Source organism: Misgurnus anguillicaudatus, chromosome 23 (assembly GCF_027580225.2).
Source record: "Misgurnus anguillicaudatus chromosome 23, ASM2758022v2, whole genome shotgun sequence".
Lineage (NCBI taxonomy): Eukaryota > Metazoa > Chordata > Actinopteri > Cypriniformes > Cobitidae > Misgurnus > Misgurnus anguillicaudatus.
Genome location: NC_073359.2, coordinates 21,212,133 through 21,235,255, shown reverse-complemented (window position 1 = coordinate 21,235,255; position 23,123 = coordinate 21,212,133). Strand labels below are relative to the sequence as shown.

General features: G+C 39.4%; 1 protein-coding gene across 4 annotated transcripts in view; it reads left to right on the top strand.

The window, feature by feature from the left end:
* Nucleotides 1–584: 584 nt before the first annotated feature.
* kiaa1614 (KIAA1614 ortholog) overlaps nucleotides 585–23,123 on the top strand; it is a 49,338-nt gene continuing 26,799 nt past the window's right edge. Inside the window, exons 1-11 of one of the 4 annotated variants that reach the window (XM_055218424.2) lie at nucleotides 585–822; nucleotides 2,436–2,820; nucleotides 3,055–3,251; nucleotides 6,222–7,076; nucleotides 8,624–8,693; nucleotides 11,524–11,664; nucleotides 17,436–18,574; nucleotides 18,764–18,902; nucleotides 19,229–19,481; nucleotides 21,353–21,477; nucleotides 22,574–22,746. In XM_055218424.2, the coding sequence (XP_055074399.2) occupies nucleotides 6,257–7,076; nucleotides 8,624–8,693; nucleotides 11,524–11,664; nucleotides 17,436–18,574; nucleotides 18,764–18,902; nucleotides 19,229–19,481; nucleotides 21,353–21,477; nucleotides 22,574–22,746 (2,860 nt within the window). In that variant the 5' untranslated portion in view covers nucleotides 585–822; nucleotides 2,436–2,820; nucleotides 3,055–3,251; nucleotides 6,222–6,256. The other 3 variants (XM_055218421.2, XM_055218423.2, XM_055218422.2) reach the window with 3 other exon arrangements.

The window sequence follows — 23,123 nt, the reverse complement described above, 5'->3', positions numbered from 1 at the left end:
TTTATAGTAAATTATAACTGAATCAAAAAATTATAAACACATTCGTGACGTGTTTATTATTTTTTGCAAGGGATTTAAAAATAAAAATAATAATATATAAAAAATTGAACGTCGAAATAAAAAAATTTAGGCTTTTTTACGCCATATGTAAATTAGCATTATTAAATGGTTAAAGTTACTTACTGTTATTTGCAGCCATTTAGCTGTCAGTTATTATTATAAAATTTGTATCTAATATTAAAAATATTACTATAAGTCCCAATTATCCACTACTGTTTATTTTCTAATTATGGAAAAGCCACACATAGGCTATAAGAAACTGCTAGAAATAGTTAATAAAACAGTATCTTTCTATTACCACTAGATGGAGCAGTTTGACCGTAATTGGGTGAAGTGTGAGTAAATGCAAACATAACCAACAAAATATCATGTAAACCAAATTGTTTTGTGATCCATTTTATAATTTACGTTCCATAAAGTCAAGTTTACAATTACTGGTAACAGTTTTGGGAATAGCCACATAATCTGACTTCAGGGTCCGATTAAACAGCTGGGATCAGTGGATGACGTCACAAATCCAGTGACGGTTATAATCTCATCTGAGCCATATTCACTCATGCTGGTGGAGAGGTCAGTGAGGGCCAGATTGAAATGTTGCCTCGCCAGATTTAGTTTTGTTTTAATCTTTGGACAGATTATCCAACCGAACCAATTGTGAGCAAAGTCATTGAAAACTTTAGATAGATATATACTCAAGAGCATTTATTCTATCTTGAGTGATAACTATGCGGTAAATACGGCACGATCACGATTGATTGGCAGGTAAGTGTCAGAGAAATTCGTCTGTCATAATTTTTTTCCCGTTGCATTTTGGTCACTAATTTTACACGTGTGTATTTTAATACTGACTTATATGAATACATTCATGTCAAAACGTGTTAGTATGTTGTTTTAACAGTGCTTTAGAAGTTGTATTATCAAATGTAAGCACACAGTAGGCCTAGTGGTCGAACGTGATGTCAAAATTAAAAGTGAGGTAAAATGTCTTTCCTTAATGCCCCTTTCAGATTAAATACATTTTTCAATACATGTGTGGTACAAAACGTATGAAACCGTGAAATTCAGTTTATATGCCAAACACACTAATGCAACATGCATACACCAATTTTACTCGTCTTAAAAATGCATATTAAATATGCATAATATATCTTTAAAAAGCAAATATGTTCATTGTTCAAAATTGGACATCACATTTGGCCACTACTGTATATAAAAGGCTGTTTAATGTATACAAAACACCTATATATTGTGATTATATTATATAACATGGCTACTTGTCACATGGTAATTGACACACATATTAGTTTTAAAATAATTTATTTTAAAACAATATTTAGTTAGTAACCTAGCAATTAAAAAAACTTTATTTGCCTTAGAATTTTATGTCGTCCGGATCAAAAAAAAAGTATAAATCATTTAAATTCAAATCATTATATACAGTACTGTGCAAAAGTCTTAAGCCACCACCACCCGATTTGTTGTTTTAGCAAAGTTTAAAGGTCCATCCATATTTATATTTCCCCTTTTTTTTTTATTAAAGGGCACCTATTATGGCCTTTTTTCAAGATGTAATATAAGTCTTAGGTGTGCCCAGAATGTGTCTGTAAAGTTTCATCTCAAAATACCCCACAGATCATTTATTATGGCAAATCCAAAATGCCCCTATTTGGGGAGGAGCAAAAACGCACTGTACCTTTAAATGCAAATGAGCTACAGCTCCTCACTTCATTACAAACAGACAGTGAGCGCTTTAAGTTAAAAACAATCTGATTACTACAGTCTGAGACAATTGTATCTAGTGGACAGAGTACAACTTGCTGAGGGTGGAAACTTTGGTAATGCAGGACTGTAAGTGGGCGGGGTGTTATTAATGTGACCTCACATTGATAAGAGAATCAAAAAGGAGTTTCTAATGAAACTGCTTTGGTTTAATGGAGATTAAAAACAAGAAGCGGGTGGATTTTTTGTTCATCGTAGGGTGGACTGCCAACACACATGATGTCCAAACACCTTGTAAAAGTGGATTTTGCTTAGGTGCCCTTTAATATACAAATAGATAATACAGGACATATGTACACAAAATTAAAAAACAAAACAATTTTCAGAACTAATTATATATGATATATAAAAATGGTAAAATAAGGTACTTTGAGCTGAAATGTGATGTGACTAAAACCACAAATATGCAAAAAATATAACTATAACATAATAACTAAATTAAGCAACTTGGCTCTGTTTGTAGCAAGTGCGGTTTGTCCATACCCCTATTACTGAGCTATACTTTTCTCTTCAACCAGAAAAAGGTTAGGCAGGGTTCTGTCTGTTTCTATGGCATGCACAAATGAGAAGGTCTATTCATTTTTTTTGTCTTGCAGTTCATGCGTCCTTGGACCCAGCCCAGTGCTCTCTACATCTGGCTTTCCTTCATAACTGGCCTCAGATCAGCAATTCAAGTGCTTACTGTGCAAGAAAAATAATCAAGTTGGACCATACAGTGATACTGTCATAATGTCAAGGTCACCAAGATGTCCAGCTCATGTCCAGAACAAAAAAGAGAGGCGCAAGTCCTATCCACGTTCACAATCAACAAAGGAAATTCCTTGGCAGTCGGAATATGTGCCTGGAGATTTCCGAACTTCCTCTGCCCAGCTTTTAAGAATTCTTCCATCTCCTTTCCTCCCCAATTGAAGGGTAGAATTACACCCCTCCCGCCGGTGGGCGGAGCCACCGGGCAGCTCCTCCAATAGAACCTTTTCCCAAGTCAGTTTTTCTCTAAGGTGGTCATGACTGTCTCCATAGTAACCTAGGGATCTTTGCACATGTAGTCAACTTTTACAGCCGGTCCCTTACCGGGTAACACGAGAGGAGTCGTGTGAGAGTGGTGTGCGATGAGTGATTTCCTGTGCTTGTGGAAGAGAAGGCAACTGATTAAAATGCCAACTTTGCTTCCTTAAAAAGTGGGAGTGTACCAAGCATACTTTTCCTCACTTTCAGCTGTCTCACAACAGCTGGAGCAAAAGAGAGAGAGGGAGAAATGTGGCTTTGAAACGCTCAGAAGTGAAAGCAAAGCAGAATCTAGACCATGATGGGATTTGACCAGCTGCGTGTAACCAGCGTTTAAAATCTTAAAATGGGTTTTGAAAGGGTACACATGGCTGCTTTGGAAGTCAGAAAGACGAAATAGGAACGAGGTAAGATCCTTAAGAATCCTTCTAAATTATTCCTCCGAATTTTGCCTGTGTGTAGATGTAAAGTTATAGCCGTTGGTCTAGCTTTCGTAGCCACCTGTGTCTGAGTCAGGGCTTTGGATGAAGTGCTGTGTGCTCGTGACACGGTTTTTCTTGACCTATGTCTCTGTTATCCCTCGTGTTAAATAAATGTCAGACGAGTGGAGTGGTCCCTTGCGAGAGACCCTTTACCACCATAGATGATTGTGTTTTCATTCCTGGTTCGACACTGTGACCCCTGTGTGTGCTGAGGGTCAGCGCCCGTGGGCTTATAAACAGAAGAAGATCTTGTGATCGTATTGAAAGCATTAAAATCCTTTCTTATTAGATGATGAAAGTGTAATTTAAGGCACACAAGGTAAACAACTCAAGCAAGAATTAAAAGCAAGCATCATCTATGATGTTTTTTATTTATTTACTGTAAGGAAAAAAATGCAGCATAAAGTTAAAACAACTTGGTTATGCAAGTCAGTTCAACCTACTTTAAGTTTTGACTTGTTGACATAACTTAGAAAAACACGTTAAAATTGCTTAAGTTAAAGTAACTTAAAATATATATTGATTAAAATATCATTTTTTACAGTGTTCCTTTAAAATACTTTAATTATTTTTCTCAAATTTTTTTTGTCAACAACAGCTTTTTTTTAGTTAAGAGATACAATCCTATTTTTTTATACTTGACAACATTAAGTCAGAATGTTTGTCCTTTTAGTAGATACATTTTTCTAATCTTTTGACAAAGTCAAGGTCGCTGGCCAATGTTGCAGTCACTAGTCATTGAACAACTAGATGTAATTTTTCGAGACACCATTCCTGGTGCTCACTGTTAGCAGCTCGAAAGGTCACTTTGCTGAAAAAACAGCTAAAAATACCCTAAGTTGGTTTCAACTGGTCTCCCAGCCTGGTTAAGTGGGTGTTGAAGATACTTTTTTAGCTGTTCAGGGCAATATTGACCCAAACTCATACCTATGTAATTTTGTTATATGTTATAATTTAATATGATAAATCTCTGCCTTTTCTAAAAAATTTAATAAATGTTTACACGCATGTCAACGCCTCGTGTGAGATGTCACAATCATCTTTAATAAAACAGGTTATGGTGAAAATAAAATTGAAACGGGGCTTTTCTCCCTTTTTAAAATATACAGCTGTACAACATGCGAGCGGGTTGGAAAGCTTACGTCTGACCTCTGTGTACATTTCTGGCAACGCTTCTGTTGCAAAGAAGGAGGGTGGATTAAAGTCACTGGGGTGGTACCTTTTCAAAAAGTACACTTTTGTACCTGAAAGGTGCATACTGTTACCTTAAAGATACATATCTGTACCAAAATGGAACATATTAGGACCTTTTTAATTCATTCGCCACCAGATATTTTTTGAAAAGTTGCCCGCCACATTTTTTATGAATTTTACAAAAGTTTCACAAAATGCCTTCCAGGAAAATTTTCTTCTAAAATATACAAACCTACAAATATATCAAATGAAAGAACAGACCCTCTGCTTTCAAACAAACAAACTCTTAAATATGGGTATTTGTCTTTAAAAATATTTTGTTTAGCAAAAAACTGAAATAATTGCATTTTTGTGAAGGAATTTTCTTATGCTGCGTTCAAAACAGCCGCGTAGAGGCGAGAAGCGCAGGTGATTTCAATGTTAATTCAATGCGCATCTGGAGGTCTCGCGGCGCGAATGAGGCGTTTAGCGACGTAGAAGCGTTTCCGCCTCGTATGCCGCGAATGGAGTGTTGTTGCTGTAAACGCGCGAGTTGAAAATTTTGAACTTTGGCGGAAAAGCGCGCCACGTTAACCAATCAGGAAGTGAACGTAGTCGCAGAAGCCTATGAAAGGCCCTCCCATGACGCGAATTCAGAGACACTTTTTTTATGCAAATGTTTCCTCTTAATTGACAAGATAACTCGTCAATGGTGGGGAAAGAGTTAAAAGGTATCATCCCAGTGACAATTTTTGTACCTTTTTTCTCTGAGAGTGTACCGATATAGACATTTTGTCTTATCACGTATCCCGCTGCGATTTTTTTTTTGACCAAATCTGTATACACCGCCCAACCCTAGGTCATGCTGGTCAAACTGAAAGACCAGCTAATATACCAGCTGACCAACCAGCTTGACCAGGCTCAAAGATCAGCTTTGCCAGGTTGTGAGGACCAGCTTAAACCGGCTACTTCCATCTTAAACCAGCAATGGGGCGTGCAAACCAAAGCATTAAATAGGCTGAAAACTGCAGACGGATGCCGACTGCCAGCTTTTTTGCCAGCTTTTAGCTAAGCGCTTTGATTGCTGTGATACTTCAGCTTTTTTATCAGTCAATGAATGATGTTGTGATATTTGTATTTGTTATTAATACTTTGGTGTGCACGCAACCTAAGACCAGCCAACCAGCTTAGGCTGGTTTTAGTTGTTTTTTAGCATGGCATGATGGGTCCGATCCTAAATAAACACACGTACTGATAAAAAGCATACCTTGTAATAGCCTGATAAAAGCATCTGCCGAATGCGCGAATGTCAAGTTGAAAGTTCCTTAAATTCCTTGTCCGTGTTTGTGTTCAGACAATTTCAGCTTACTCAAACAGTGATGTGCATCTGAGCGTGAACACGCATATGGTACCTGGAGGAAAAAACCTTAAGCATCATCTCATTAGAGAAGACCAATTAAATCAAATTAATCTCCCAGAAAACTCACTCATTTGTAAATTTCCCACAGAGGAAACTTGTTTGCTTTTTCCGTTCTACGTCCCAGTGATCTTAGATAATGGTTGCCAGATGTTAAGTGCATGTTCCTAATACCTGAACATCTTAGGTTTATTAATTTAAAGCTGTCAAGATGTCTGTTTTACGACAGTTGGAGGTTTAAAAGCAGTCTGGTGCTGTAACATCTAGTTGTTTAAAAACATTTCATCTTGCTTTTGTTTCCACAGCCATCATAATGCTCCACTGACTCTCTAATTCTGCCATGGAGGACGCAGTCACATCTGAGGATGCCGAACCTCTCTTTAATGCCTCCCGAAACACTGACGTCCACCCCAGGGAGGGACCAGAACCCAAACAGGTAGATGATTGCCATCCCTCTAGCACCAGCCCAGAGCTTGGCTCCTCGTCTGCCCCATCGTCTCCTCTTAATCAGCAAACCCAAGACTCTGCGGTATCGGCTCTCCAGTCCAAGGTCAAATCTCTTTCTGAGCGCAAAGTTGTTTATACAAACCAAGACAAGAGGGTTGTGCCGGGATCATTCATGTTGGGATATGCTCTCACTGACGCTTGGGGCTCTAGTAGCAGCGATGATGAGATGGAACCCCAAAAACCTCGGACATGTGGCTCCTCTGGGGCCATGCTGGCATCTCCAAGTGGACTCGGAGAAGGGGCGAGTCGGGAAAACCTCTCTGGAACTCAAGAGGACCAGGTTTCACCATGTGATAGGCCGTTGATGCCTCCTAAGTGCTTTTGGAGGTCTAGTGTGCCAGAGACACCAACTGGAAATGGCCCCTCCAAAATGGCCCCCAAGTTTCCGAGGGAACTGCAAAGATCTGACAGCTTGGAAAGCCACCTTCGCAGATACAATCACGGCGAGGTGCTGCAGACCGGACTCTGGCGGGCCGACAGTTTGGAGAGCGTGTGTAGCGGCGGGAGCTCGCCGACGCTGGCTGAAAGGGTCGAGATGAACCGTGGCCTTCTCAGACAGATGCTGCAGAAAGCCCAGATCAAAAACAATGAAGGTGACCAGTCAACAAACCCAGAACAGCGATTAGAGGACCCGACCCGTGCTGGCGGGAGAGGTAAAGCCATTTTGTTTCGAGAAGCGCAGATGTAATCCGCGTCATCGTAAAGGGCGATATAATTATGCTAATCCTAATTTAGTGTATGTCGAGAGCGTGATGAGATGACATTGTCTGCTTCAACACGTTTACAGATTACTCTTGAGGATTACAAGCCGTGTGTGCACACAACCTCCTTAATACAGAGGTCATACAGACATGAGCGCTGAATAATCCAGATATGAGGGAACAGAGAGATAGGAATTAGATTAAATAAAAGTCAGATAAAAAGTGGCTGTGAGATCGAGGACATAAAGACGAAAGAAAAACAAGCAGTGCGTTGGGTTTGTTTGCTTTTTGCGTTTTAGGATAAAGTTGCAAAGTAAAAAATGTGCAGAATAATTTTTATTGTATAAAAATTATATTTTATAATATTATGGTGAGTGATGTTAATGGTAACGTTTTAGCCATTTTATGTAAGAAAATCTAAAATTATTGCATAACTCACGTTGTAGTGTGCCGCACTAAGCAGAGTTTCCAGAAGTAAATTTAAAAATATTATTTTTACCGGACAACCTTCTGACTTCCTTTGGGGATTTAGGCCCCTTTTAAACCGCAAAAAATTGTCATCATAAAATTTGCCTTCTGTGTAAAGCAAACACGTCCTGGAAATGATTGTGGGATTGCTCCAGAAATAGGGACCTAATAACATTGGCGTATCAAGTCCTGTGTGAACAAAAGGCAGGAGCGCTACTGTCGTAGTAATGTCACAGATAATAAGCAAATTTAAGAATCTGCGGAAAATTCCACCTAGTGCATCACGATTACAGTTACATAACACGTCACACTAATGCAGGGTTCACACCAGAAGCGGTAGAGGCGGCAAGAGCGAGTGATTTACATGTTAAGTCAATGCAAAGACGTGAACTGCATTCTGCGGCGCGAATTGAGCGTTGCCACTGGAAATGCGGGAATTGAAAAATCTAAACTTTGGTGGATTTTTGTGCTGCGTTAACCAATCAGGACCTTGCTGTAGTAGTGATGCGATTACAGGAAGCGAGGGGAGTCGCAGAAGCGAATTTCCGTGTGAATGTCACGAATGACTAGAATTTCACGCGTGAATGAAGTGAGTAAAATCAAATGTTCAAGCATCCAACTACGCACGGATAGCGTGTTTTTGCCGCCTCTACCGCGTTTGGTGTGAATGCACCATAAGGTGGCCAGATTTTTTAAATGTAAAAGGTTCAATGGTCAAAATATCATTGAAATCTTATTAGTTATTATCTATGAATTAAAAAACGGGGAAAAAAATCTTTTTTGTTTTCGTCTTTTTATTGTTGTGGGTTTGTGGAGGACCGAACACCAAAAAACATGACTGGTCATCTTGCTTTATGCAATTTTTACAGGATGTGTGTGAACGCACAGAAAATCACTTACGGTGTGAATGAACCAAAATCAAATGATCCATGGACAAATCCTGAACACATTTTCCATGTGTGAAAAAGGGTATAGAGGGATCAGATTCTCTGTCATTCCTACTCTAAATGTATCTTGATCTGTTTCCGCAGGTGTTTGTGGCGTGAATGATAGTGATTTGGATTCTGGGATATCTCTTCAAGGCAGCGAGACCAGTCAAAGGTGGGCACCACACAGTCATTCATGCACACTGAATTTCTCAAAGTGATTCTGTTCACTGTTTCTGTGATTCCATAATTTATCTAAAAGAGAAGACAGGAAGGAACATGAGATCTGGAGAAAACGTCTGCTGATTTTATCATTTGCTTTTCCTGCATCCTCTTCATATTTAACTTCACTAAGGAACAAAGGAAATAGCTCAGCTCCTATCTCCAGAATAATGAAGCATGCCATATTATAACATAAAACAATATATGGAGGTTTTATTTCATTTTAAGGAGGTTGCTGCTGAACTTTTAAAGATAATAATTAACAGCGTTAATATGCAAATATAAGCACAAATTATTCACAGTCGAAAACCCACAGCAGATTTACATCCCCTGATAAAAAAATGCAACTGACACTACCAAAAATGTATTTGTGCAACAACTGTATAATGCTGTGAGATGCTATGAAATTGTAAAATATTTTAATTATAATAAAATGAATGTAATTTAATGCATAAAGTATGTAAATGATGAAGCAAAGCGGCATTAGAAGTGTCTTTAAACAGAGGTGGCTCAGAGAAGCATATCAGATGAAAAATAAGCACTCAATACATTAAGATTAAAACAAAAATCATTGTTGATTATTGCCTTTCATAGTATAATCAGGATTATTAATATCAAATAACAGAATAATATAATACGTTTTTATATACGCTATATTCTTTAAAGCAACACTATGTAGTTTCCATGTAAAAATGACTTACAGCTCCCCCATGTGGTTGAAAAGCGCAACAGTGCCTGGTATCAGACACCCTTCTGCAGGCAGGGGGAGGGGCGGGGCTGTGTGCTCTACCCTCCACCGCCACTTTCAGAGTGTGCTTGTAGCAGCTAGGAGGCTGCTCAGGTTGCAGCAACAGTACAATTTGTCCAGTTAAGAGTTGTTCTATCACTGAAATAATTTTAAAGACATTATTTAAAGGTAAAAAAACTACATAGTGTTGCTTTAACACAGACAAAATATGTTGTGATGTGTTTATGGATGCTGTATAAAGCATTGGTAAATTAGGTCGTCTTGTAGCATGAGAAAATGAGAATAAACTTTGTGAAAGCAATCACTGAAAGAACGATCACAAAACTTAAATTTAATCTCACAAAACTTCCTTTATAATGAATTAATCTGCACATATCTAACTTTCATCGTAAATAAACGTATGAACTTAAAGCATATTTCTTTACATGACTAACCTTCAAATATCTGATGAGGTTGTGAAATGTTTAGGGTGCTTTTCGCATCCTGGGATTTCCTTGGAACAAACGTTGCACATTGCAGGAGTGGTTATTTTAATGACAAATCTCTCTGCTCGCGCGCCGATCTCTCTGCTCGCGCGCCGATCTCTCTGCTCGCGCGCCGATCTCTCTGCTCGCGCGCCGATCTCTCTGCTCGCGCGCCGATCTCTCTGCTCGCGCGCCGATCTCTCTGCTCGCGCGCCGATCTCTCTGCTCGCGCGCCGATCTCTCTGCTCGCGCGCCGATCTCTCTGCTCGCGCGCCGATCTCTCTGCTCGCGCGCCGATCTCTCTGCTCGAGCGCCGATCTCTCTGCTCGCGCGCCGATCTCTCTGCTCGCGCGCCGATCTCTCTGCTCGCGCGCCGATCTCTCTGCTCGCGCGCCGATCTCTCTGCTCGCGCGCCGATCTCTCTGCTCGCTCGCCGATCTCTCTGCTCGCGCGCCGATCTCTCTGCTCGCGCGCCGATCTCTCTGCTCGCGCGCCGATCTCTCTGCTCGCGCGCCGATCTCTCTGCTCGCACAAGAATCTCTCTGCTCGCACAAGAATCTCTCTGCTCGCACAAGAATCTCTCTGCTCGCACAAGAATCTCTCTGCTCGCATGCCAATCTCTCTGATTACTTTAATTACCGCTCAGACAGTCAGCAACAAACAGGGCAGCAGCAGCAGGCCACTGCACAGCAAAATCTCACAACTTTGCAGCCACCAACTTCTCAGCAGCAGATGGCAGTAGGGAAATTACCAGGTTATTTACAGTGTATTTAGTAAAGTTAATGTAGTACTTTGTCAATTAAGGTAGTATATATAATACGTTTAATGTAGTGAAATCTTGACTTATGAACACTTTCAAACAATTATTTTCTGTTAGTCTTCTTACTATCAGACAATAATAGTAGCTTTCTGAATCACCTAAGTTTATTTAATGAGCAAACTCTACACATTGTTTTGTGATTTTGCTGATTATTCCCAGATTATTTTCTGAAGGCTCAGCTGATAGAAAGAAAACGGTTTCATTATGTCTGTAAAGTGTCAAAAGAAGCTGTTAAATAAAACTGTGAAAAGGACACCCACACCCGCAGATGAAACCTGTCCAAAACTAGTCGTCTAAGCAGGATCTGTTAAAAACAAAAACAGAACCGACATTTCATATAGTGGTTAAAATACTTCCATAATTAATAGCAATTATTAGGACTAGGGTCTCGAGTCTTTAAAATGTGGAGTCCAATACAAATATAGTGAATTTCTCAAGTCTCACACATTCACATTGAGACACACGCATTCCAGTCAGTTCACACGTCACATCTTGTATTTCTCACGCTGAGAAGTAACTGGTTTTGTCATATATTACTTATTAGCATTAAAAATCTGTATTTACTACTGATATTTAACATTTTTATTTGATTAATGTAAACATATGTCCATTTGCCACATAACATCGGGTACAACAACATACTCAACCTCCGTCAGCCTAATTAGTAATGACGGCCCGCTCCACTTAATCCCCCCTCACTCTACACAGGAGCTGACGTGTTTCTTTCTTTCTCTCTCCGACCGGCCCACAGGGCCTTTGTGTTGGCTGACGACCTTCCGCTGAGCCCTCGGCACGAGCAGGCCAAGCGACTGCTAGAAAGAGCGCGTATGAAGGCCCGGTCCAATCCTCTCAAAGCCGACCACACCATCCTGCCCGTCCAGAGGGACAGCCTGTAAGTTTTTAAAACCCTGTTTCTTCATATATGTCTCTAGTTCGCTGAGGATTCGAGGTGGGGGCAGGGGTTTAGACGCTTAAGCATCATGGGAAGGGAGTGCATCTACATAGGGCTCTCCACTTTTAAAAACAATACTGGCACTTGAGATCGTAAGCTGTATTGTGCCGTGCTGGACTGATTCGGCTCGATGGGAAGACAGGCAGCTGGTTATGTGAATTTTTGGTAGAAGCAACAGGTGCTGGTTTGTATTTAATGATGGTCAGCACTGTGGACAAATTAAATAAAGTTGGATCTTCACTGTATTTGACCATTTTACAGAGTTGTGCATTTTTATAAAAATATGAGGTCCTTTAAACTTAAATAATTGATGTTGGTGCCTGTTTTACATTGACTTGGATTTGACAGATACTTTTATCCAAAGTGACTTCAAGCTATACTTTTCTTAGTATGTGTGTTCCCTTTTGTGATGTGCTAACACAATGCTTTACCAATTGAGCTACAGTAACACTCACAACAGGAACACTTTATGACCATATGTGCCCATTATTTGCTTATAGTGATCATTTAATTTAATTTAATTTAATGTTAGTCTGAATTCAAAGTTTGATCAGTATTTACATGTTATCAAAGACAACTTGAATTTTACAGTTACTCTAAATCCCAGTTTCCTATCCGGCGCTCAGTTCTCTACCTCAGCACTTTCACACAAAGACAGACGGGCGAGCCCCGAACACAAGACAAGCTCTGTGCGTTGCACGGGGACATCCGAAACAGATTGGAGCAATTTTATATGTAACAACATGACACACACACACACACAAAAATAAAAGATGCAGATGCAAAATCCTCTTAAGTGCGTCTGACGTTTTCTTGTAAATAAGCATTTTTTATCAGGCTCTTATATTTAGGTTCAGTAATTTCACTTTAAGGGCAATGAAAAGGTTATTAGTCATATGTCATTTTAGTCTTTTCATTGGTATTTAACAAATTTGACCATCTTTGGCTGCAAAACCCTTAGGCAGCATTTACATTGCATGTTTGTAGTGACTCAATTTCGAGTTTTTCCCATCATGTGGCACAGATCGGATATGATCCACAAATGTGTAAACACGTTAAAAGCGCATAGATTCCGATATTCACTGATTGGTTTTAGGCCTCATTCATATGTGGAAATAAATTAGATGTGAATTGGATACATGCATTCGCTTACGCAATGTAAACGGACTGATCGGATATTCCCATGTCAAGACGTGTCGTGCGTCATTAACTCTTTCCCCGCCAGCGTTTAAAAAAAGTGCCAGGCAACACCATGTTATGTTATGTTATGATTTTAACAAAAGTTTAATGCCTTTTCAGAAAAGTTTAATGCCTATTCAGAAAATGTTGTTCTTTAAATATATAAAGTACAATATATCGATAGAACAGACCCTCTGCTTTAAAAAAAAAGTTTAATCCTACCTTCTTTTGTTTTCTTTTTATCACTTCTCAAATATGGGTAATTTCTTCAAAAATACAAAATTTTGAGCAAAAAGCTGAGATAATTGCATTTTTGTACAGGAATTTTGTTAGAGATCAGATTCAGAGTGATGATCAAAACATATTCGGACTTTGAACTGTTTGACGTAAGGGGTTGCTACTGGGTTTTATAAGTTGGGTAAGAGCGCCATCTGGTGGATAATAGCGGAGGCATGAATTGCCGGAAAAACTCGTCATTGGCAGGGAAGCACTTTCTCTTAATTGACGAGTTAACACGTGTTATCTTAATTGACAAATTAACTCGTTCATGGCGGGGAAAGAGTTAAAAAAATGCGACACTGGCAAATGACGTCAACTGGACACCACCCGCGATCACATGACTCTTCTTAGCAGCGCAATGGAGGACAACGGCTTTGCTTAGTAGAGTAATGTCGAAGTTTTTATCAGTTTGATATATATATTTATACAACAGTTCTTTCTGGTTCTCGAATCTGATTGGCTAAGAGCTATACGATATTGTACTGATAACGGCACTGTAACCGCTTCACCTTTCGTATTATTCCGCCACCTAGTGAATGGAGGTCGTAAGCAGGCTCATCTCTGAATGGAAAAACACAGACGCCCTGTTTGAATCACTCTCCGTGCGTCTCATTAGTTTACTAGCTCATAAATCAGTCTGTGAATCCCCAATCGGAAGTTATTATTCCTTCAAAGATCAGCGCTCTTGGATGTTACGTTAAAGTTAATGGGAGTAATGTCTTGTCACATCGTGTAGACGATTAACACTTGGAAAGAGGAATATAAACACTCGTTTTTTTCTGGAGCTATATCTTTTATCAGAACGCGAAAACACCGTGGAACTGCAGGTAAGCCCCGCAGCTTTTAAATGTGGACATTGATCATTTACTGTATCGTGACGTGACTATTAAAACATGTTATGAGATATCGCCACTGGTATATTTATAAGCAGCATGCAAAAACATCTCTCTGACACTTATAAAAAACCGTTTTGTATAGTACTGACAAGAACAAAGTTTAATAATAATAATCGAGTGCTCGTATCGCGTTAAGAATAAATGAGAAAACTATACTTGTGTAACGTTACTATTGCTTTATTAACTTTTACCTCGCGCCAAAACAATAAAACACAAAAGACACTAAATATGAATAAAAAACAAGTACTAGTTTGATCATGACACCAAATACTGCTGATTTGATCTCATTTTGACGATCATAAACAAACAAGGCCAACATGAGAGCCGGGGAATCCCTTTCAGAGATGTGGCCCAGAGAGGGCGGTGGTCAGCGGGGCGAGTGAACACTGACGTCCGCTCATGCTTTGGTTCTCATTCGTACCGAATCTCACTAAGCAAACGTTCTTTACTAATCGACTGCAGATTTAAATATAATATAGATACATTCTCGACTGAACTAATCTTAAAACTACACTTTGTGACCAAGAAACGGTAATATAAAGAAACGGCTTTTCCGTCCATTGAGTTGTTATGAGATTCAAAGCAGCCGAAAGTTTTACCTGTCATTCTGGCCGCCCTCAAATCCGTGGCGGAAGAAGTAGTTCTCAAACAAAGAGGCTTTTAAAATAACTCCGTTGTTGTTTTCTAGTTTTCGTTTTTCAAACGTGTGCCGTCGAACTGTTGTATAAAAGCAATATCGCTCTCGGAGTCGTGCGACACAGCTCTATATCATCACGGCTGCGACCGCCTCCGGCACAAGGCCTGCCGCCACGTGCCTCTGGCCTAATCACAGCCGTGATGATATAGAGCTATATCACACTCCTACTCGAGCGATATTGCTTAAATATATATATATATATATATATATATATATATATATATATATATATATATATATATATATATATATATATATATATATATATATATATATATATATATATATATATATATATATATATACGTATATAGATATAGTTTTATCAGTTTTCTATAATCTTTTATTTAATTATTTTGTCTGTCCATTGAGTATCGTGGCTTTTTTTTTTTAAACCTCAGTGGTTTAAGCTGTTCCATATGTCTACCTTAAATTGTTTTGCCAAGTGTTTAGTGTAAATGCTGATATTGGATACGAGTCGCTTTTAAAAGATGATGTAGGCGGGTCGTCAAAAAAATAGGATGCAGGCAACAAATCGGAATTCGGTGTCAAAATTTGCAGTGTAAATCCAGCCTAAATACATGCAAAAATCTCCAGTCACTCCTCACGGTTCTTTCTGAATAAAAGTAAAAGGATAAAAAATTTTGACAGTACCCTAAACAACTCTTGCACGTAAATGTACACGCATCGTTGTTCATTCAATTCATCTTTCGTGCACTTAAAGGACTTTGCAGAAAAATCGATTCTGCCAACAAACCGTTATTTCTAAATGGCATGAGGTAGGGATTAAGCGTATTTGAAGCCAACGTATTTGATGAGCGTATAGGTGCTAAGAGCATTTGGTTAATATTATTATTTCATTTTTGACAAAAATGGCGGCTTTTGCATCCTGAGCTCCTCAAATACTCTCTCGGGATTATACAGTTTGTTGCCATTACCTTATTCGTTAATGAGCAAATCTTACATATTTAAATCAAATGTATTTATTAAATTTACATTTTATCTATTTGTCTGCAATATAATAATGTATATTGTATAATGTATTTGTTGTATTTACATTTGACGTATTTAAAAAAAGACGTCGGCCTGCGGCCTCGTGCCTCTGGCCTAATCACAGCCGTGATGATATAGAGCTATATCACACTCCTACTCGAGCGATATTGCTTAAATATATATATATATATATATATATATATATATATATATATATATATATATATATATATATATATATATATATATATATATATATATATATATACGTATATAGATATAGTTTTATCAGTTTTCTATAATCTTTTATTTAATTATTTTGTCTGTCCATTGAGTATCGTGGCTTTTTTTTTTAAACCTCAGTGGTTTAAGCTGTTCCATATGTCTACCTTTAATTGTTTTGCCAAGTGTTTAGGGTAAATGCGGATATCGGATACAAGTCGCTTTTAAATGAGGATGTAGGTGGGTCGTCAAAAAAATAGGATGCAGGCAACAAATCGGAATTCGGTGTCAAAATTTGCAGTGTAAATCCAGCCTAAATACATGCAAAAATCTCCAGTCACTCCTCACGGTTCTTTCTGAATAAAAGTAAAAGGATAAAAAATTTTGACAGTACCCTAAACAACTCTTGCACGTAAATGTACACGCATCGTTGTTCATTCAATTCATCTTTCGTGCACTTAAAGGACTTTGCAGAAAAATCGATTCTGCCAACAAACCGTTATTTCTAAATGGCATGAGGTAGGGATTAAGCGTATTTGAAGCCAACGTATTTGATGAGCGTATAGGTGCTAAGAGCATTTGGTTAATATTATTATTTCATTTTTGACAAAAATGGCGGCTTTTGCATCCTGAGCTCCTCAAATACTCTCTCGGGATTATACAGTTTGTTGCCATTACCTTATTCGTTAATGAGCAAATCTTACATATTTAAATCAAATGTATTTATTAAATTTACATTTTATCTATTTGTCTGCAATATAATAATGTATATTGTATAATGTATTTGTTGTATTTACATTTGACGTATTTAAAAAAAGACGTCTAGTGAAATCTAAGTGAAATCTAGTAGCTAAACAAGAGAAAACAGCTTTAACCAAAAAATAAATTTAGCTTGGATATAAAAATAATGAATTGGTGAACAGATAAAATGTATGATTCGAACTTGAAGCTTTAATGAAACAGCTTTGAGTTTGTGCTCCACTAAACCTGTCATATCAGCAGCTGTTAGTCTCCCTCACCGCTGTTAATTTCCTCCTCGCTCGTACATGACGGGTAAACAGCACTGTGATGTCACAAGCACTGCTTTCGGCTTGCTCGGGTAAACTTAACCCCTAAACTTATCTCCCGGGATTGACTGCTTAACACACATTCTCCTCTGTGTACAATCCCATAGGTTCAAAAACTTAATGTGCATAACAGTTCCCATTGAAACAACAATATCTTTGTTGGACTTTATTGCAATAATGTAGAGCTGATAATATTAAAATGAAATTTTCCCTTGACTTTGGCTCCTCCGTTCACAGCCTCGACATTCCTGACATGCTTTAATTTGCTCATGGCTTCATGCTGAAAGATAAAACGCTGGCTGCGTTGGCATGTGTCTCTTTCTAAACACTAAGCTTGCAGGAATGCATCTGGTTTCATTCATGTCTATGCATCCACAGGGAGCTGCTGTCCTGGGTTGGCGTACACCAGGCGGGGAAGGAGTGCGTGGCCTCGGGCAACCTCAGCGACTCCTCCAGCAGCGACTCTGCGGGCGGAAACAGGCGAAGACATGGCCACTCCCCCACACGCGTTCGCTTCGAAGACGAATCGGAGAAGGACGCAGAAGTGCGCTACCTGGAACGACTGCGCCAGCGACGCAGGGCCGGAGAAAGAGCCCAGGGGTTGCTGGTGTCCAAACCCAACTTATCTTCTTACATCGGTGGACAAGCGGAGACCGGATATGACTCGGGTTCGATATTCGGGAAGGCCAAAACCAGGAAAAGTTTGGTGAACGGTCATCACCAAAGTCCCAACAGGCAATGCAACTCCTGCGGGACGTTTCTGCACGAGTTCCCCGGAGCTAGCTTGAACTCGAACACTCTGTCGTTACCACCGACAAACGGTGAAGCTGAAGGGAAGAAGATACCGTGTTGGGTGGCTCCCACCCTCCCCAATCGTCTGGTTCGAATTGAACAGATTAAGGAGACGTACATCGGAACGCCGAGTCCCGTCATCGTACAGATTGACGAAACGCACTGCAGTCCTGTGGATAACGCAAACGTAAGAGGAACGTTGCAGAGGCTGAAAAAAAAGGTCAGGAAACTAGAAAGCAAGCAAGAACCTCCGGACCACGAAAAACTTTCAATCAATGGAACTCAAATGTGTTTGTCGAATGGACTCATAACATTACCGCAAAATCCCTACGCCACAACAGACAGGTGCAGCCCCACATCCATCAACAAAGGCTTGGTGGCTCCTCCGTTGCCTCCAAAAGGAGAAACACCCTTCAGTCATCCCCAGCCGATCCCTCCACCTCTCCAACCTAAAAAATCCGCTCTGAAATCAAGCTCCAAGAGTCATTCCGGCGGACAGCGGACAGTCACTCTCGCGTCTTCGCCGGAGTACCGTGTCGTACACCTGGACTCCTCAGAAGTAGGGGGCGCTGTGGAGAGCTGTCGGCAGGAGCACCCCTCCGCTGGGTTGGGTTATTGGGAGGACAGGTCTGTAATGGTAAACCCTGGACCTTTGTGCAGAACGAGCCCGGTTATGTGTGCCGGAAACGTACCCGTACAAGGGGAGGAATGGTCACAGACTAAAGGTTAGTTTATTAATGAGACAAAAAGCGGTAAAGGCCAAAAACCAAAAGACTCATTTAAAAACAAATATAAAAATTGTCCATAATTGTCCAAACCTTTCACAATCATATAATTTGTTAAATCATGTGGATTATTTGTACATTATAAAGTCGAACACCTAATGTTTTCATCCATCATGCTTTGGCTTGCAGATGTTGAGACTCATGGAGCGTTGGGATCTGATGCAACATCCAGCAGTGCTGAATCAACCCAAACTCGTCTGAATGATGGACATGTCAGAGGACCAATCAAATCAGTGCATCAGAGAGCCACCAGCCCAAACCTTTTACAGTGAGCAAAAACATTTCCCTTTTTGGTCCTTGGCAGTCATTTAGTCTCTCCGAACAAAGATTTAATTTCCGGACTGATTTCTTTAGCACTTCAGTCTCAAAGTGGGTCAGGAGAGATATGGGCCAGATTTCCTTGAGTCAATTGTTATCTATAACCATACTGCCCCCTACTGGTTAAGAATCACAGTTGCACAGACATTTATACTGTGGTAAAGAACCACATCACATTGTGGCTTATATAGACCTACCGTTTGGTTGCCAACCCAGATCAGTCTAGTTCCTTAAATAAAACAAACAACACACTGAAGATTCTCTGCTGTGTTGTAGTGTGGGGACGGACGCAGAGCACCGGGAGGGTCGACCCAAACTATCCCTGCGGCGCTTCTTCTCGGCCATGGGACTGAACAGCGCCGGGTTGCTCGGAAAGGGACGTTCAAGCAGCATGGATCAACTCAGCCTGCACCCTAAACCTAGCCCGAACACGAACCCAAACTCGGGACCCGCATCACCCTCAACGTCCCCCAGTCCCACACATAGACACCAGCTGAAGAAAGCACCTTCACTACAGACCATCCGCCTGGTTAGCATCTAATGTGTCTACTAGAAGGCCTTTATAAACAATGCTTAAACATTTATGTTGCATCTTTGTTGATATCATTTGTAAATCTCTCCCAGCCTATTATGCTGTTTACATTGACTAAGGTCCATTAAAGGAATATTACACTTTTATAAAAAAAAAACTTTTGATAATTTACTCACCCCCATGTCATCCAAGATGTTTATGTATTTAATTTATTTAGGAAAACATTCCAGGATTTTTCTCCATATAGTGGACCTCAATGGTTTGAAATTTCAATTCAGTTTCATTACAGCTTTAAAGGACTCTAAACCAGGGGTCTCCAACAAGGTGCCCGCCAAAGCACATTCTATTAGGTCTCAATTGTAATATTTATTTATTACATATTTTTTATATAAGCTTGGCTTACACATGTAAACATTTTAAACAATGATAAAACATGTCAACAAGTAAAATAAAATGAGTAAAACAAAAATGTTTTAAGTAGACTTTACCAAAAAGTAGCCCTCCAGATCGTTTTATCCATTATGGTAGCCCGTGCTCACAAAACAGTTGGAGACCCCTGATCTAAACAATCCCAACCGAAGCATTATCGTCAAAAGTACTTTTTAGCCACAACTTTTCGTCCTGCACTAGCCGTGTTACGCCACAGCGTGACCTTCCGTATTACGTTTTCACGTCGAAAGGTCACGCATGATGTATGCGAAACAAACGCTTCAGCGTTTACAAGTGTTGAGAAAGAGGACCGTTCTGATGTTGTGGTATGTGGAATGATACTGATTAATGTCTTTGTGGCAATTTATTGTTTAAAACTGTCCGCAAATGTGCGTTTCACATATGTGACGTAAGGTTGCACTGGCGCGTCACACGGCTAGTGCAAGATGAGAAGTTGTGGTTTAAATATACTTATTTTTTATTTTAGTTTCTGCGAAAATGATGATCGTTTTGCTAGATACGGATTGTTGGGAGCCCTTTGAAGCTGCATTGAAACTGCCATTTTAAAAATGCAAAAACCATTGAGGTCCACTATATGGAGAAAAATCCTGGAATGCTTTAATTTTTTTTTTCGACTGAATGAAATTGGGGTGAGTAAATTATACAGGATTTTTTTAACTGAAAGAGTTAATCTTTAAAAAAATACTTAATCCAAATAAAAAGTGAAATTACTGCATTATATTATAGTATGTCTTTACTGTGCTATTATTCAGTGGCGGCTTCTGACTGCTCTTCTGAGGGGCGCAAAATCAAAATATGTTTTCGGATTGTCATGTGTTGCTTGTGTTTTCAAAATATGTGTTTGTTGCGTCATGTAACCATGTGCATCACGTGTTTTGTCAAAATAAGTGCCTGCTGCACACGCATCAAAATCGTTTATGATAAGAGACGCTCACGTTCACAAAATACACGCAAGACACTCCCTTAACACTAAACTCTGATTACGCATGAGATTATGCGAGTATCTGGGAAACGCGAGCGTCTCTTTTATCATAAATCCTTTAGACGCGTGTGCAGCAGGCACTTATTTTGAAAAGACACTTGATGCATATAGCATGCTCGACGCGCAGAACACATATTTTGACGAGCATGACGAGCTACATACATGTTGTGATTAACTTCGCATCGTGCGCCCTCGAAAAAAGAAGTCACCGGCCGCCACTGCTATTATTTGTACATTTGTGCCTCAGGAGCTGCTATAAATGATAAGTTGAATCAGCTTAAGTTATTTTTAACTTTATTTTTATAATTTATAGCAACTCCTCACTAGTGAAGAAAGTTGAAATTAATTGTACTTTCAAGTTGATTAAACCTAAAAATTGAAGATATTGTGGTGTTGAAGATATAAATATAAAATCTGTATGATTGCTCACCACTAGGGGTCTCCATTTCTTCAACTGAGAAGATCCTCGTCAGCTCAAAACCTCCAGATCCCCAAGAAGAAAACGGATAGATCTTCAGCATACAGTCCAGTGGAACAGCCCTGCAGTCCTTTACTCACCAGGTACATAATAACAACCTAAAATAATAAAACACTTAAAGATTACTTATCAATTACATCTATTTACAGATTAAATAATATTACATTTATGCATTCATCCATTCAAGTGACCATCTTTATATTATAGTCTTATTTACAAAGTGCCATGGTAATACCATATTTTTAATATTTTACTGGAGTAGTAACATATTAATACCGTGTTCATCAGTCTGCATATATGCCCCTTTATAACCCCTATGAATAAGATCAGTTGCGCTCTTCTATGTAGTGTGCAATCTATTCGTGTAACGTTCAGACAGCTGTCATGTTGTGCAACAAGACGAGTGTCTCCATTGACTGTCTCAAAGGCCGAGCGAGATATAAATAGAGCTGTGTGGGTCTGCCAAAGACAGAAGTGGAGCGCTGGAATGATCAGCTGTCTGCATACTTCTGCTGCTAAATTCAGCCTCATGCATGCATGTGTTACCAGAAAAGCACACGCGCTTGTGTGTTTGGGTTGCTTACAGTTTCAGTGTTTGTAGGCGCTGCTGTGATTTGATAGCAGCTCTGAGCATGTAAAGTGTTTATATTAGTGTGTTATGTGTATGTGAGAGGAAATTCCAGCCCTGGTGACTGGAGCAGGTCTGCTGCTTACATCACTTTCCTCGGTAGCCAATGAGAAAGCTGAGAGCTGTTACGCCGAGATGCTATTATTGGCCGCTCGCTCAGATCTGAGAAAGAGAGAGGGAGAGAAGGATAAAGAGACCAAAAATAGCAATCTATCCAAGTGTTGTTATTTAAAAGTCTCTCAACCACATATATTCTTAATATTTAATGTTAAGATTAGAAGCATCAGGGTTTGATTTTACTCATTGATTTTACCATAATTTTAATCTTTGTCATGACCTTATTCAGTCAAGATATCAAGGTTATATTGTTTTTTACATTATGTTGGATGATTTCAGTAAATCACCAAAAAATGACTTATTGTTTTTACACACTGGGTCACATATAATAAGTGCTAATGTGCATTCATGAAATTTAGCATTTAATTATGTACATACATCTTGCATTTCTGTTGTTATTTTTAGGTACCTTATTCAATTTCCATGTGTTTTAGGAACCTCCAGCGTGCATTGAGTGTCGAGGACGTGGGACGGCCCAGCGCAGTGCGATCGGTGGGTCGTGTGGCTCAGGCCTTCCCGGACGGCACAATCCTGCTTGAGCTCTCCAGACCTCCAAACGGTCCCTTTGGCTTTCTCATCTCACGAGGAAAAGGCAGGTCGGACTCAGGTGAGAGACTCTGAACTGACGTCACAGTCAGCAAGTTTAAAGATGGTTATTGGTGGGTCTGCTAGGTTGATGTGCCTTTGAGGTGACTCTGAAACAAATAGTTTACTGCTTTCATAAGAGCATCTGACAAATGAAAAATTAAAAAATGTATGCCTTAAAGGATTAGTCAATTTTCTTAAAAAAATCCAGATAATTTACTCACCACTATGTCATCCAAAATGTTGATGTCTTTCTTTGTTCAATCGAGAAGAAATTATGTTTTTTCATGAAACATTACAGGATTTTTCTCATTTTAATGGACTTTAATGGACCCCAACACTTAACAGTTTTAATGCAGTTTAAAATTGCAGTTTCAAAGGACTCTAAAGGATCTCAAA